The sequence below is a fragment of the Artemia franciscana genome, chromosome 13, assembly GCF_032884065.1.
Source record: "Artemia franciscana chromosome 13, ASM3288406v1, whole genome shotgun sequence".
NCBI classification, from domain to species: domain Eukaryota; kingdom Metazoa; phylum Arthropoda; class Branchiopoda; order Anostraca; family Artemiidae; genus Artemia; species Artemia franciscana.
Window position 1 is genome coordinate 21,570,044 of NC_088875.1, and position 16,852 is coordinate 21,586,895.

The 16,852-nt window shown below is 34.8% G+C and overlaps 1 protein-coding gene across 2 annotated transcripts in view; it reads left to right on the forward strand.

The window, feature by feature from the left end:
- LOC136034651 (GTP-binding protein REM 1-like) overlaps positions 1–15,955 on the forward strand; it is a 106,154-nt gene extending 90,199 nt beyond the window's left edge. For both annotated transcript variants that reach the window (XM_065715958.1, XM_065715959.1), the window contains exon 6: positions 14,108–15,955. In XM_065715958.1, the coding sequence (XP_065572030.1) occupies positions 14,108–14,382 (275 nt within the window). In that variant the 3' untranslated portion in view covers positions 14,383–15,955. The remainder of the gene's footprint in view (positions 1–14,107) is intronic.
- Positions 15,956–16,852: the final 897 nt, after the last annotated feature.

Consider the following 16,852-nt stretch of genomic DNA (forward strand, 5'->3'; position numbering starts at 1 on the left):
TCCCTGAAGAGACGAGTCTTCAAGAAAGAAAATTGAGTGAGGGGCTAGCTACTTATATATTATACTACTTATACTACTAGCTGCTTATACTACTTATACATTTTCGTTCTGTTATGTTTTTTTTTTTCTTCAGGATGCAGCTCATCGTTGTTTATTATGACTTGTATTGTTTTTAAATCTATGCTTTCATCTTGCAAATCTATTTTTTTTTTACTTATTTTAATTGAGCATCCGTCGAAATATCTGTGAGTTTTCTTTTTTTTACATTAGTCTAATCCCTTTTGTCTTGTTTTTCTTTTATATATTTTTCTTCGTTATCTTAGGACAATTTAGTTAAAAAGTATTTCTTTGATTACGAAATGCCAGATTACAATCTTAGTCTTCCCTGGTCAGAGATCAGAAAGAGAGATAATTTTATTATAACAAACTAACATCAACTAAAGTTTAACGACCACCTAAAAAAAATTCAAACTTAGCTGAGAGGTGCGGGAATGTATCCGGATAGATAGGAAAGATAGCAGGCGTTGAAAGTATCCCCTAAGGAAAAATTTGTCAGTAGACCTGACATTGATCGTACTCTGAGCAGAGGATAAACCAAAATTTGATGTAAAAGGTAGCCCTTCAAATGCACAGGAGCCCCAGTATATGTGGGGAAATTTTTTCTCATTTACCAGCTCCAAACTTACCAGCAATTTCTGGGCAACATTGTTGCTCTCAAACTTCATCAACAATTGCTGGTAGTGTTATCTTAATGTTTTCCGGAAATATGTTTAACTGTCAACGTAGTTTACAGCGATCTTTCATAAGATTAAACAAAAAAACAAGTTTTTTTAAGTAATTTCAACTATTTATTCTGCGGTCTTTATGATTCAGGGGTCATTCTTAAGGAATTGGGACAAAATTTAAGCTTTAGTGTAAAGAGCGAGGTATCGATGAGGGGTGAGCCCCCTCATATACGCAATAAAAACATACGAATATAGAAGTTCGCTACGTAAGTTAATTCGTAAGTTACGTATATTTTTTACTTATGAAAACGTTCGTAAAAAATTAAAAGTTATAGTTGCCTTTTTAAGTAATCAAAAAATTGGAGGGTAACTAGGCCTCCTCTCTCGCTCCTTTTTTTTCAAAATCTTCCGATTAAAACTATGAAAAAGCCATTTTGCCCAAAAAAATTAATATGCGAATTTCGTTTTAATTATTTATGCGTGGAGAGCCAAGATAAAAAAAAATGCATTAATTAAAAAACGTCCAGAAATTAAAAAAAAACAAGTTTTTTTTAAATGAAAGTAAGAAGTCTGACTCTTTCTCTTAACTCTATATTTTAAAACAGTAAAAACTTTAGCGTAAAGTGCGGGGCGTTGAGGAGGAAAAGCCCCTTTCATGTAAGGAGTAATTTTTGTTCGTTTTAAGTTTTAATGTCGCTTCTTGCTTTCATTTAAAAAAAACTTGTTTTTTTGTTTAATTTCTGGACGTTTTTTAATTAATGCATTTTTTTTTTTATCTTGGCTCTCCACGCATAAATAATTAAAACGAAATTCGCATATTAATTTTTTTGGGCAAAATGGCTTTTTCATAGTTTTAATCGGAAGATTTTGAAAAAAGGAGCGAGAGAGGAGGCCTAGTTGCCCTCCAATTTTTTGATTACTTAAAAAGGCAACTATAACTTTTAATTTTTTACGAATGTTTTCATAAGTAAAAAATATACGTAACTTACGAATTAACTTACGTAGCGAACTTCTATATTCGTATGTTTTTATTGCGTATATGAGGGGGCTCACCCCTCATCGATACCTCGCTCTTTACACTAAAGCTTAAATTTTGTCCCAATTCCTTAAGAATGACCCCTGAATCACAAAGGCCGTAGAATAAATAGTTGAAATTACTAAAAATACTTTAGCGTAAAGTGTGAGGTATTACGAGGAGGTAAACCCCTCATATGCGTAATAATTTTTGTTCGCTTTAAGTTTTAATGCTGCTCCTCACTTTCAGTAGAAAAAACTTTTCTTATTCATTTTTTCATTGTTTTTTTTTAAATAATGCTAGAAAATCCTGCGCCCCCTTCATTGAAAGTCCCTTCCCCAATAAAACGTTCCTCCATTGAAAGATCCTCCCACGTAGCCCCCCTTCAAGTATCTCCCCAAACAAAAAAAAATCCCCCTGAAAACGTCTGTATATTTCCCAGTAACCATTACTATATGTAAACACAGGTCAAAGTTTGTAACTTGTAGCCCCTCCCACGGTAACTGCGGGGGAGTAAGTCGTCCCCAAAGACATAGTTATTAGGTTATTCGACTATGGTGAATAAAATGGCTATCTCAGAATTTGGATCCGGTGACTTTGGGGAAAATTGAGCGTGGGAGGGGGCCTAGGTGCCCTCCAATTTTTTGGGTCACTTAAAAAGGGCACTTGAACTTTTAATTTCCGTTAGAATGAGCCCTTTTGCGACATTCTAGGACCACTGAGTCGATACGAATACCCCTGGGGGAAAAAAAAACAACAAATAAACACGCATCCGTGATTTGTTTTCTGGCAAAAAATGCTAAATTCCACATTTTTGTAGATAGGGGCTTGAAACTTCTACAGTAAGGTTCTCTGATACGCCGAATCTGATGGTGTGATTTTTGTTAAGATCGTATGACTTTTAGGGGGTATTTCTCCCTATTTTCTAAAATGAGGCAAATATTCTCAGGTTCGTAACTTTTGACTGGTAAGACTAATCTTGACGAAACTTCTATATTTAAAATCAACATTAAAATGCGATTCTTTTGATGTAACTATTGGCACAAAAATTCCATTTTTTAGAGTTTTGGTTATTATTGAGCCGGGTCGCTGCTTACTACAGTTCGTTACCACGAACTGTTTGACAAAGGAAACACTTTTCAAATGCAACTTCCTATCTTAAACGTCCACTTATGCTATCTTGGGTCTGAAAACATAGATAACCAGATAATAAGGTTTAAGCCTGAGGTATATTTTCATCAAAACATTAGAAACTGCAAATGTAACGCACTTGATCCTTAACCCAAATGCTTCCCCAGAAACAACTACTTGTTATAGCACTTTATTAGACCGATAGTTATCCTAGCCAGTCGGTAATTTGATTCGAAACGAAAAATAAGGCAGTCTACTGAAGATTGGCCCACACGAGAGCTTGGTTCCTACTCCTAAGATAGTTTACAAAATAAGTATAAACAAACTCTAAACTTAAATGAGCAAATTTTTCCAAATGCAAGGGGTATCACTTTCCTCCGAACAAGCGCCCTTTAAGCCAAAGTTTGAATTGTCCTTTACACAAACAATGATCAATATCAGATCTACTGATAAATCTTTTTCTCAGGGGATACTTTCAACGCCTGCCATCTTTCCCGGGTACTTTCCCGCCCCCTCAGGCTAGTTTTTAACATCTTGAGGTGATTGTTAAACTTAACTTAGACAGTGAATTTTTTGGCAACAAGGAAAAGTTGCACCTGATTTATAGCTCGGTTTCTTTCATCCATGTTCTATTTATCTCTTCCATCAATTATTTTGTCAAGACAAGTTTGACAATGAATGAACGAATTGTTGTTTACAACTGTAGATCAATTGTTTTTTTGTTTTTTTTAACCGAAAAGCTGGATTAACAGCTCAGTATTTTTTGTAGAAGATAGCCCTTTCTTATGTAGATGTTGAAGAATTTGCGACATTGACTTAAAACATTGACAGTATGATAATTCACATCTAAGAAAAAGAATTGCACATTTATTCAAAACAGAACTTGGTGGGCATGCATATAGTTTTTGCTAAATTTAGTTCAAACCTTGTTATGTAAAGTTCTAACAAAGGTTCTATTTCAGGGGGGGTGTTCAGTTAACTCATTCTGCAGGGTTTGGCCTAATTAGGAATCTGATATGGTGATATCAAAAATAGATTCCCACATCATAGTGGAGGAGAAAGCTCTTGAAGCTTGGAAGTTTGGAAAGAAAGACCACATTGCCTTTCCAGTATACAAAATATAAGAAGATAATGATGAATATCCTGAAAACAGTGAATAGCTATTACGGCGCAAAAATTATTAAGTCGGTAGAACTCATAAGAAGTTATGAAAACATTTAAAGCAACACAAAGAACTAAAATGTTAGTTTTTGATAGTAGTTCAACATATTTTGATTCAGGTTTAAGCTTTCACATCCTTGATAACCCCCGTCATTTTATGCTATTTGACGAAATAATTCTAATTAACAGTAACCTGGGGAATAAAAAAATTGTCCGTGAAGCAATTAAAACTAAACTAAATTTAAATAATGATACATCCTCAAATATGGTCTCGGATGACTAATCACTTAATTCTATGCACAAAATTTAATTGTAGAAAAAGATTTAATGCAATTTAAAATAAATCAGAAACCAATGAAAATGAATCCATGTCCAAAAGACATATACGGTGATCTGAAAAAGAGCAAAAATTGTGATAAGTAATTGCTCATGTTTCTAATCAATTGAAATAACATGAATCAATAGCCTTTTTTCTCAGTCCTTGCCTCAGGATTGTAATCCCTTGTGATTTATAACTAATTCTAGTGATTTTTTTCGTGTCTAGTGATAGTATTCTGGCAAATGATTTTTAGTGATTTTTGCATTTTATTAGTGCTTTTCTTAGAATTGCAAGAATACCGCAAAATAAAAAGGTGCATAAATGCTTGTGTCAGAATAAAATTTGTGTTGATAGTCTAGTTTTGAGGAGACAGTCTACAAGCAGGAACACATATATTGCCCTGAAAAGTATAATGTAATTATCATTCATGTGACTCTTTCCTTTAACGCCTACTGTGTCTGCTTTCTTTTAGCTCTTTTAGTTCACCCGCGTGACCAGATTTTTTAAAACAAGGTTAAAAAATGAGACACTGTACTATGTAGTATTATCATGTTCCTATCGAACCAAGTTCAGTTATTCTATAGGATTCAAGCGATATGAATCTGGATCGTACATCAAGAGGATTCACACACGGTGGGTGGGGGGACTCCTCTGCAATATTTTTGGCTAGTTGGTAATATCATGACCCCAAGATCAGTAGTTTTGCTGATCTATTGCTTAAATACAATAAAAGAAAATAATAATATTAATACGATCGCAAGTGAATCAAAGAAGATGGAAATACTGACATGACAACCAAAGAAATATTCTACTATAAAATCTTGTTCTTTGTCAATAAATACGGTGGTTTTACTAACTCAATTCCTAAACTAGAGAAAAAGATGGATTTTATAAGTAGTGTGATAGGATTAGTGAAAACAGGTGGTAATACTGACCGAGTATCTCCCACTATTTAGATAATACTCAGTAATTAAAGCGGTTTAAATATTGCTTTAAGTGCAAGAGAACAAATTAACTACAGCAAATAAAAATGTCAAGTTTGTAGGTCAATTAATGATAAATAAATGCTGCAAAATAACATAGAAACACAAGATTTATGACATGTTTTTTAATTACTTTACTTGCATTGTCTTTTTGTGTTTTCTGAATTTTCCTCTACCCAAGAATAAACCCTCTCTCGAAATAAACTCATGCTCATATGGTCCTCAGCTTTTTCCAGCACTAATAAAAAATCAGGTTGATTCCTTTAGATCCAATTTCCAGAAAATATAAGATACGTAGGTAAAAAAGTCGACTATGTCACCGAAATCAGATAACGAGCCAAATGGCTAACTACCGTGCGAAATTGATCGGAATTTTCTACGCCAGTCCCATATTCGTAAGGTAAATGAATGGAGATCATTCTATATTCTTGTGCTCTGAGGTCATTAGAATCATAAAAATAAATGGCCTGGATAATATAATCTACAGCAACTCCTATTTTCTGGATCCAGCTTACTATTGGAGAGAGTCTATTGTCTTAAATAGGTGATAGCTATAAAAGCACTTTCAGAGTATTCAATTTATTTCAAGGAAAAGGTCTTTATCCTTTAGAAATCAAATATCTTGATTATAACCGTAAAAATCCCAGACTATCTTCGACTCAGATCCTGTGCAAATTAACAAAAAGCACCACTCATCTTTGGTTTAATATAGCTATTCCGTTTTTCTTTGAAAAGCTTCCTTCGTGGAAATATTTTTTCTTTTCATTAACTGTGGAATAAGCTCGGATATTCTTTATTTTTGCTGTGTAATCTGCATGAAAGTTTCAGAAATCCTCCTCTGAGCCAAAAAGACTCCAGATTTTTGCCTAGAACCAAGAGGCTGGTGAGAGGCTCAGAAACAACCAACAAATTTTGATCTCTGACAGTTAGTCGTGCTATAAAAATGGCCGTAATGCGCAGATATAGCTTTGGGGCACTCCCCCCGTGTCTTTTATGTTACAGACAACAACAATATGCTGATTAATTTTAAACTTATGATCCAAAGCCGTTGGTGGGTCAAGAGGAATCAAAAGCACAAAATAAATGTCTCCCTGGGAATGAGGCACAAAAAACATGTAAAAAAGTATATTTTTTCTGAGCGGCTAGACATTTACAGCCATGAAGCTTACATCCTTGAGCCTCTGGGCCAAAGGAAGCCTAATTCACAAGAAATTGTTTCAAAGGTCTATTGTTTCGGCAAAAATGGGACACAAAAAAGGGAAAAAAAACACTACTTTTCCCCGACAGCATAAAACCTATATTCTTAAGTCGTCAGGCGAAGAGGACCCAACGGCCAAGAAAAATAATATTTTCCCGGAAAAGGAGCCAAAAACGTAAACAATAAATTATTCCTGACCGGCTAGAAATTTGCAGAACTGGGGCCCTCAAAATGGGGCCAGGAAACATTCCAAGTAACCCTTTTTTTTAATTAGCTTCAAGCTTAATTCTCAAAGTTGTTGGGCCAAGGGGATCATAATGCGCAAAAAAAACTGGAAAAATATTGGTTCACCTTAAAATAGACTCAAAAAGTACAAAATCCTGTTTTTATGAATGACTTGAAACTAGTTACCGTAATTCCCCAGGCCATGGAAACAGTAATATACAGCAAAAAAAAAAAATTTGGTGAGTGTACGACCCCCCAAAAAGGTCTAAAATAATTTTTTTCCCTATTGGCTTATAATATATATCTTTAAGTTCCTTGACCAAGAGGAGATCAATGTCAAATAATTTAAAAAGAATTGATTCCGCATAAAATAGGGCCTAAAAAGGAGCCAAAAAAATTCCGTTCCTAATATTTTGAACCGTATATATGTAAGATTTCAAGTAAAAGGAAGTATAATTCTCAATAAAAATAGGTAAGGGGTTGGTGGCCACATTTAAAAAAGTGGGGACCAAGTGGCCCCAAAAATGTGCCAAGAATTTCCTTGGTTGGATTGTTACTTATATTGCTCAGTCCCTAAGCCACGGGGACGAAAATAAATACAAAATTAAATTGATTTTCCGTAAAATAATACCCAAAGAAGGATGAATGAAAGAAACATTTTCTTCCGAATAAATTAAAACTTATTTCCATAAGATCCTATGCCAGGGGGATCAAGATTCACCGAAACAATTGAGGTTGGGGGTAGTTGACCCAAAAATTGGAGCTTAAAAGAAACAAAACCTTTTCCGATGTGCTTGAAATTTACATTAAATTCGTTGGGCAAAGGGGCGCCATGACACGAGAGTTCATTGAAAAATCTAGTTTCCTAAAAAGACTACCTAAAAAAGGGCTGAATTTTCGAACAGCTTAAAACTTGTATCCAAAGATTTAAGGCAAAGAGGACCCTAATGGAATGTTAAGAAGAGGTTGGTATATGTCTTTCTCCAAAAAAAGGGCCCCAGCTTTGGCCAAAGCACTTTTTTCCTATCGACTCGAAGCTTAAACTTGTAACTTAAATTGCACTAAAAAAAGAAATAAAAATTTGATCATGCCCAAGAAAAGCAAAACTTTTACTACTGAACGACATATTTCAACGGGCTAAGGTAATTTGATTCATAAGAAATAGAGATAAAAATATACTGGGAGTCTGGAGGGTGTTGGGGGACTACTATAGAAAAAGCTTCTGCTCTGAATGGTTTCCATCGTGATGGAAATCACGGCCACGGATCGTAGCTGGATGCCACGCCATCGTAGGCGTGGCATCAAAATTTTTTCGACGTAAACGTAGGAAAAATGGTCACAGAGCAATCTTGTGAGCAATCCACTAGATGTTGAATTTATTAGAAAGGATATATTTCACATGATTTGTGTTTTGTTTTTTTATATAAGACATTCTCCTATTCATGAAAAGCATTACCGTTTATGCGGAAAGTGATGGTTTTTAGTTAGACAAAATTTTCTTTTCTAGCTTTGGACTGAGCACTTTCCAATTAAGTCCTTCATTAGATTGCAGGCAAATCATATTTTATAGAAATCCAAAAGAACTACACAGGAAAGACGACGGGGGATCGTGTTCCCAAAAAGAGATCTCAAAAAATCTGCTCGAGCACATTTAAAGGGTCAATAGTCAATGAGGGTAGCTGCAGGTCACTTTACCATTAAAACAAGTAGCCTGTCCAATGAGAATGGTTAAAATTACCCGCACTGAAAAATTCATCTGAGATAAACATCAGACTAGCCTAACCCGATATCAAAAGATTTACTTTTCAGAATACCTGTTCCAAAGGTATCAGTATCCCAAGTTGCTGGAGAGGACGAGCTATTTCATCCAAAGACTAGCCAACTGCTTTCTTGAAATATGACTCAGGGGTTTTGCTTCAACCGAGCCCACTAGCCAAGCAAGGGCTAACAGATTCAACAGATCCTTTGTTTCAAAATCTTTGAATAATCTGCTTGAAGTTTACAACAAATGTGCTTTTACGTCTTTACAATATGAAACACTGATGAAACTGGTGGTCCCTACGGTCCTAAGACTATACAGGTTAGAAAAAACGGGTATTAAACTGCTCCTGTAGACTTTGTTTGCAGAACACTGGAAAAATACTAAATTAGTTTGCTTCATGGTCGTAATCTGAAATCAGACTTGACCAGCTTTTTTTCATTTCCCAGGGAGGATATTTCAACCAGAGAGACTACACAGGGGTCCTCTTGGATCCCTGGAGTTAGCACAACATTCAGGCTGTGCAAATGGAGAAACATTATTGCAAGCTTTCCTGCATTTCTTACCTTCTTAATCCATATAGTAGCTGAACTTTGTAAAGTACCTATCCCAGGAAAATCGCCTTCAACGTATATAAGTCACCTTTAAGCAAATACCAATCTGGTCATTTGATGGGAACGTATTCGTCATCTTAAGACTTCCTGCCGTCATAAGCTACACGATAACGTATTGGAAATCAGGGACATCAGCAAATTTTGAACTGATGAACCTTCAGCTAATTTCCCCATCTGTGATCAAATTTGGTGAAACCAGAAATGGTAAGCATTTGTAAGTAACCTAAAGCTGTGAGAATTATGATACTCACTGGTTCCCCTGAAAAGAAAGCGATAAAAACCGACTTAGGAGAAATAGAATAAGTGAAAAGGACCAAAAATTATACATTTAAATCAAAAAGACAAAAAAGAATGCTTCTAAGAGAAGGAATTAGGCTCCAGCTAATTTTGAAAGGATTATGGATGATGAAAATCTTCACCTGCAGGATATCAGATGGTTCAAATGATTGGTGGTTGTATGGTGGTATAGATGAGCTTGAAGACTTACCGCTTAGCCTATTACCTGTTACTGCGGACTTCAATGATGGTGTGCGTAGGGTTCCCAAACATTATCTTGTGCAAGAGCGAGACAGGCAAATCATACTTTTCATATTGACTTTAACCTCTCACCTTGAAGGATAAGCTAAACAATCAGAAGAGTTTTGCGCAGTTGATCCCTTTTTATATTTTGTACTTTTAATTCTGAAGTAAAAACCTATATTTAATGTTAAAACATGTGGTATCAGATGAACGCTCTAGCATTGCTTGTACTAAAGAGCCGTAAGCCTTCAATGTATTAAATAAAAAAACAAGTTTTTAACTAAAAGTAAGGGGCAACATTATAAATAAAAACGAATAGAAATTATTCCATATACGAAAACTGCTGTCCCCTCCTCGACGCCTCGCTCTTTATACAAAGTTTTTATTTTTCTTTAAAAATAGAGCTGTGACGCAGTGTCTAACTTTAGCGTCAAGAGCAAGATGTTGAGGAGGGGACAGTCCCTTTCATATACGGAATAATTTCTGTTTGTTTTCAGTTTTATTATCGTTCCATACTCTCAGCTAAAAAAAAAAGAAAGAATTTTATCACATTTCTGAACGCTTTTCAATTGATGTTGGTTCGAATTTGGCTCACCGTACATGAAAAATTAAAACGTAATTCACACATTAATATTTGCAGATTTCTTCCTTATATGAAGGTTGGGACAAACAGTCAAACTTTAGCGTAAAGAGCAAGGTATGGAGGGGTAACCCTTCATATATAAAATAATTTGTGTTTTTTTAAATAATTCTGGTAAATCTGGCTCAACCTATAAGAAATATACCCTTCCCCTTGCGGCAGAACTCTTCTGTGGAAATTTGATTCAAGGTAAAGTGCACCCCCCCCCCGTCATATCCCTCCAGACAGTTCCCTCATAACTGGGTATCCCCCTCTCTGTAAAATTGCTTACGGACGATTCAACCTGAAGAACTCTCCATAGCATTCTTTCATTTGAATAAGGCTTTAGTCTCTAATCGGTTTCTCGATCACTCGAATCCATGGAAATTATTCCCCAGAAATCAAAACACGCGGAAAATAGTCCTCGGATAATTCCCTCAGAATATATCCACATATAAATTTGGCAAAGAGAATGTAAGACAATTAGAAAGAATTTTGTGTAGTAATTTTATCAAATTCCCCACTGTATCACTTCCCCTGAAAATTACACTTTCCAGAAATTTCCCTCCTCGAGGAAGATTCTCCCTACAGAAAACCATCCCAAGCAGAACCCTTCCGGAAAAAATGTTGAATAACAAATACTATATTTAAACAATGGATAAATTTCATAACCTACAGGCATCTCTTCACGGACTCTCTTCACGAACGTTTAATTCCGTTCGAATAAACCCTCTCCCGATCTTCTGGAACCACCATTTTAATACGATCACCCCTGGAAAAAAAAATAAAAAGCAAGCATCCGTGATCTGACTTCTGATAAAAATAGCAAATTCAACATTTTTGAACATAGGAGCTTGAAACTTCTACAGTAAGGTTCTTTAGTACGCTGAATATGATGGCGGCATTTTCATTAAGATTCCTTGAATTTTAAGGAGTGTCCCCTCCCTATTTCAAAAATCGAGCAAATTTTCTCAGGCTCGGAACTTTTGATGGGTAACAGTAAGCTTGATGGACCTCATATATTTGGATTGAACATAATAAGCTGATTCTTCTTATGTATCTATTGATATTAAAATTCAATTTTTTAGAGTTGATTTGAGTCAAGAGCAAGATGTTGAGGAGGGGACAGTCCCTTTCATATATGGAATACTTTCTCTTTGTTTTCAATTTTATTATCGTTCGACACTCTAGGTTAAAAAAAACAAGTTTTTTTTATCCAATTTTTGAACGTTTTTCATAGAATATAGAATAGCGCAAACAGAAAGTACTTAAGAGCCCTTGATTCAGTGGGAACAGTTTGATGGAATTGCGAAATAAAGAAAACCAATAGTCAGGACATGCTTTACCTCTCTGGCTACATCTCTAACTCAGAAAAAGAAAATCAGGCAAAACGGAAGCTACTAAAATGCGTCAAAATTCGACGCATTTTCGTACCGGAAATCTTGGAAAACGCTTAGAGTGGAAAGATCAGGATGAAACTTGGTGGGAAGAATAAGCACAACTCCAAGATACGTGAATATATTCAATTATTTTGAATATAGGTGCTTAAAATTCCTTGAAGCTTAAGGGGCGTTCCCTCCCTATTTCAAAAATCGAGCAAATTTTCTCAGGCTCGGAACTTTTGATGGGTAACACTAAGCTTAATGAATCTTATGTATTTGGATTGATCATAATAAGCTAATTCTTTTTATGTATCTATTGATATTAAATTTGGATTTTTTAGACTTTTGGTTACTATTGAAAAGAGTCGCTCCTTACAGCTCATTACCAGTAACTGTTTGAATATTAATTTGTTATTTCTTCCCGCAACCACTTCAAACGGTAAAAGTTGTCCTACAGACATCGAAGGAGACTCATTCGAATAGAAAACTGAAGGTTCTAGTGCCCCTTTTGAGAATAAAAATCGATCGATGGGCAACCAGCCTCCCTCCCATCTCCTTTATCACTTTTTCTAACCATCCCTTTTACCCTCCAAAGATTCGAAAAAGAAATTGAAGATAACCTTTTGGTCTATAAAATGGTCGAAAGGTTGATAAAATACTCTTAGGGATGACATGACCCCTACAGCCCTTGGGCAGGGGCCATAAATAATCTAAATTGGCAATGGTTTCAACATGTTTTTTTATAACCGAAAAGGGGTTTGTGGAATCTATCAGGAACAGCTAAGGGTATTAAGCTGAAACTTTCAGTGAGGGAAAGGTTGACCTAAATGAGATGCATCCAGGCTGTTATGAGAGAGCATCGACAAAGTGTCAGGAATAGCTGAGGGTGTTAAGATGAAACTTTCAGGGATTGCTGTCATAAGTGATTGGAGGGCAACAAGAATTTCTCCTTTGCCCCTTCTCTACCTCCCCCCCCCTGCGTAAACTCTATAGACATTTTGAGGCATTTTTTGCGAAAATTTTGCGATATCCTCCTTGTTTAAAGTAGTTGAAAGGTCCAATAAATACCTTCGAGGCTAACATTACCCTACATGCCTTGGGGCAAAGACCGTAAATTTTGTAAATTTGCAATTGTTTAAAAACATGGCTTAGAAAGGAAGGAACGGACTAATGCAACATTTCAGGAACTGCTAGGTGTATTTCATTGAAAATTTCACGGAATATTGGGGGAATGTTGAACTAAATCAAAAGGTGTTATGTACATCCAGGTTGTGAAAAGGGTGTATCTGTAAAATCTCGCGAAACGCTAAAGGTATTACGTTGGAGCTTTCACGGAAAGCTCAGAGGAATATTGGAAAAAAAAATCAAATAGTACTATGTACATCCTGGTTGTCAAAAGTGTATGTATGAAAATATCAGTAACGACTTAGGGTATTAAGTTGAAACTTTTAGGGAATACTGAGATATTGAACTAAATCAAAAGATTCTGTAAGTATCCAGGTTGTCAAAAAGGCGTATCTGTAATATCTCAGGAATAGCTAAGTTTAAACTTCCAGGAAATATTTAGGGGGATTTTTAACTAAATCAGAAGACACTATGTACATCCAGGATGTGAAGGACGTATTTGCTAAATCACAGAAGCGAAGGCCCTTAAGTTGAAAATTTTAGGGATATTGAGCTGAATCAAAAGACATTATATGCATCCTGGTGGTCAAAATGATGTATCTGCAATATCTCAGGAACGGGTAAAGGTATTCAGTTTAAATTTCTCAAGAACGGCTAAGGGCAGTAAGCTGAAACTTTTAAGGGAGGGTTGAGCTGAGCCTTGCCTTCTATATATGTTTATCCTTTTTTTTTATTAATAGATCAAATTTGACCATCCATCTAGGAGAATTCTCTCGAGTACGCTCATATAGACATTACAGTTGAATCAAAAGCTTATTTTAAGAGCCTTCCTAATTATTGATTTCAAATTAACGAAGTATGTGCAGAGATTATATTAAATGTAATCAAAGCCAACGTTCAAATCACCTTTTACTAGTTAATAATTTAAATTAGGATCAGATTTATAGTTTTTAACTGTAAAACCCTACAAATATGAACAAATAATCATCATTAAAGAAACATTGGAGATTAAAAACGAACAATATTAACTTAAAAAATACTTTGTTTTTGGAGAGATATTTTTTTTAAAGAGAATTAAGAGTCAAATCAAAACCTTAGCAAGGTAGAAACAAAATAGCATAATAATTCAAACTTCAAACGACAAGAAACTACCATCAATGAGTAAATTAAGCCCAAAGATACATACATATTAATAAACTATCATATCAAACTTAAAAAAAAACGAATAATGGAATTCCAAAATTAACTCAGTCATGTTAAGTAACTTATGGAAGTTTTTTTTTCGTTTTTTCACTACTTTTCTCCTTTTTTACTACATTTTTCTTGTTTTAGACGGACGTCATCTTGCTACAACTTACCACGCAAAATTCATTGAAGTTTCTGTAGGAATAAATCACAACTGTGATGAGCTTCTTGCTGGACTTTTAACCCAAATTAAACTGAGAGAAGAAGCAGGGCTGGATCAACAGACAACAATTCCTGGAAATAAGTCGGGTTTTGGGAAAAGTGTTTCTAAAGTAACCTCAAAAGCTAGACAGATGTTTACGTGGTTTTTTGGCAAAGATACTGAATGTGAACTTGCTTGTGAAGATTTACTTAGGTTATAGAGAAAATATTTTGAATATATTTTGAATAGTATCGCTGTTTTTCCCATTACTTAAAACATTTATGATATTTATTAGTCGAGAAAATTCTGCTCTTACTATCATTAGTCAAGAGCATAAGAAAATAGATAACGAAAGATTTCCGAAATATAACTGTTTATCTGTTTATATGTTTTGTTAATTCTTTAATAGCAATAAGCAAAACAAGACTGAGCATATCCGAGTTGATTGCAAAATTATAGATTCAATATATGAATAAATATTTACTTAGAAAAGCTATAATTATAATTATACAGCTCAAAAGTTTTATCTATAATTAAATGAGATCGAAATTCAATGAACAATAAGGCGAGAACGTTCATAATTTACATCAACTCTTGGTGCCCAGCATACGAACCTGTTGTGGTTGTTATGCAAACTTGAGGATTGTTTACTCAACTTCGGTGCTTTAAATATGTAATTACGTTTTTACATAGGAAAGACCCGCAAATTTTTTTCTCTTTGTTGCATTTTTTTTCTTTTGAACGAAGTACATCGGCTGCACTTATCCAAAAGTAGGTATGTTATAAGACGTAAATTTTTATTGTAGAGCAGAAAAGAAAAGGGCTGTTTGAGTTTTTAACTACTATTGAAGGTCAGCTGTATCCAAAAGGAACAACTTTATCGTTTTATTTTTTTGGGGGTGGGGCATTTAAGAAAAAGAAAAATTCAGTTTTTTTAGAACAAATCGAGATGTTTGGAAAAATAAAAAAAAGCAATCGATCCAACGTACTCAATGTGGGGTGACAAAGCATAAAACTACGCTTCACTTCAAATTGTGCATAATTCATTTTGAACTAACGCTGCAAATGCGTACTCATTTAGGTCATGTAAGTTTGATGCCATGTTGAACATCAACATGACCGAAATTTAAACGGCATTAAATTGTATGAATGTTTGCTCTTCCAGTAAGCTGTTTTAACGGCTTCTAAGAATAGGCTATGCCGCATGATAGTATACTGTACAAAGAACAAGAAAAAACAGGGACAATTACTTTGCATGGTTTACACTTTGTCTCAGATGTAAATTTATATGCAATTTTTTTTTAATGTGAGAAATTAGGCAGCAAAAAATAATTTACTTAAAAACATTTAAACAGAATTTTTCGTACGTTGTACAAACATATTTTTTCAATTGAACTTTCTGCATTAGCTAGACAATACTACTGATTTTAGATGACCAAGTTGTTTGTCATGTTGGCACTGTGTAAACAACCGTTTGCTACTTGTAGGATAGATAAAAGAGGGGGAGGGTTATTTTTTTGGCCTTTTACTTTCGTCAAGTACTTTTTTGAGCTGATAACGAATAGATTTTTCTCTTGAAAATGCCAAACAAGGTACAAAATATCGTTTTACACAGAAAATAAAAGTTTGAGGGTTAAATAAAAATAAAAGATGAAATTTTGCAAAATGGCCCGCGATGGCCCGCAGAAGTCAAAATTTGGGTTCCGTTTTATTTTATGTGTTAGTACTGAAGTGCCAAATGCTTAGTGTTTATTTTAAGTGACTATTATTATAATAAAGGTTTTTGACTCGCAGCAATAGTTACTTTTAAAGGAAATTTTGTGACAAAAGCCGATTTCTTCTTCTTCTTTTGAGACGAGATGAGGCCTTTAGTCCTGCAAGATCTTTAAAAAAAATAACAAAAAGAACCGTTGGTTTTTCAATGAAGGTGATGATCAATATTAAAACTGAAAATGAACATATATGATCCGATCTACTAAGGTGGCTACCGCATCCAACCCCCCTCTCCGCTCCTTATGCTAGTGTTTCAATACGATCAGTATCAACTGAAAATTTTAGCACAGAAAATTTGGGTGCTAAGAAGTGACAGACCATCTCAGGTACAGGATAATATATGATATAATGTGTAAATTTTAGCATACTTTTTTTGTTTTAAAGTTTAACGTCTCTCTTTATTATATTTAAAAGAAATAAGTTTTGTGCATTTTCTATCTATTTTAGTCAACACTTTCTATCTATCTAGTCAACACTTCTTAATAAATTCTCACAAAGCTATAGAATTTAAGCCCGTGCTTAAATATTAACTGAGGTACATGGCAACCTCGCAGGTGAAAGGCTGTTTATATAGCTTTTCGAGCTTATCTTAAGCTATTTTTATTTTGAAAGTTTTTCTTGATAGCATTTTGGTGCTGACCAAGCGAAGATTTTTTTTGCTATAAAACATGGCAAATATCGGGTATATGAAATAACGATAGTAGCTTCTCCTCCATGGTTTAAAAGCACCAATAGGGGATGTATAAATAGAGCTACTAGCCCCTTAAGACGTTATTACGCAAAACTGGGCCTGACTATACCGCACGTGCAAATTACACCTATGTCATATGGAATGTTTTCTAAGAGGTGCAGTTGTCTGCTACGTAATTGGAGTTAATGGTGACGCAGACTTGCGCGACTTTTTTTCAGCATTGAAA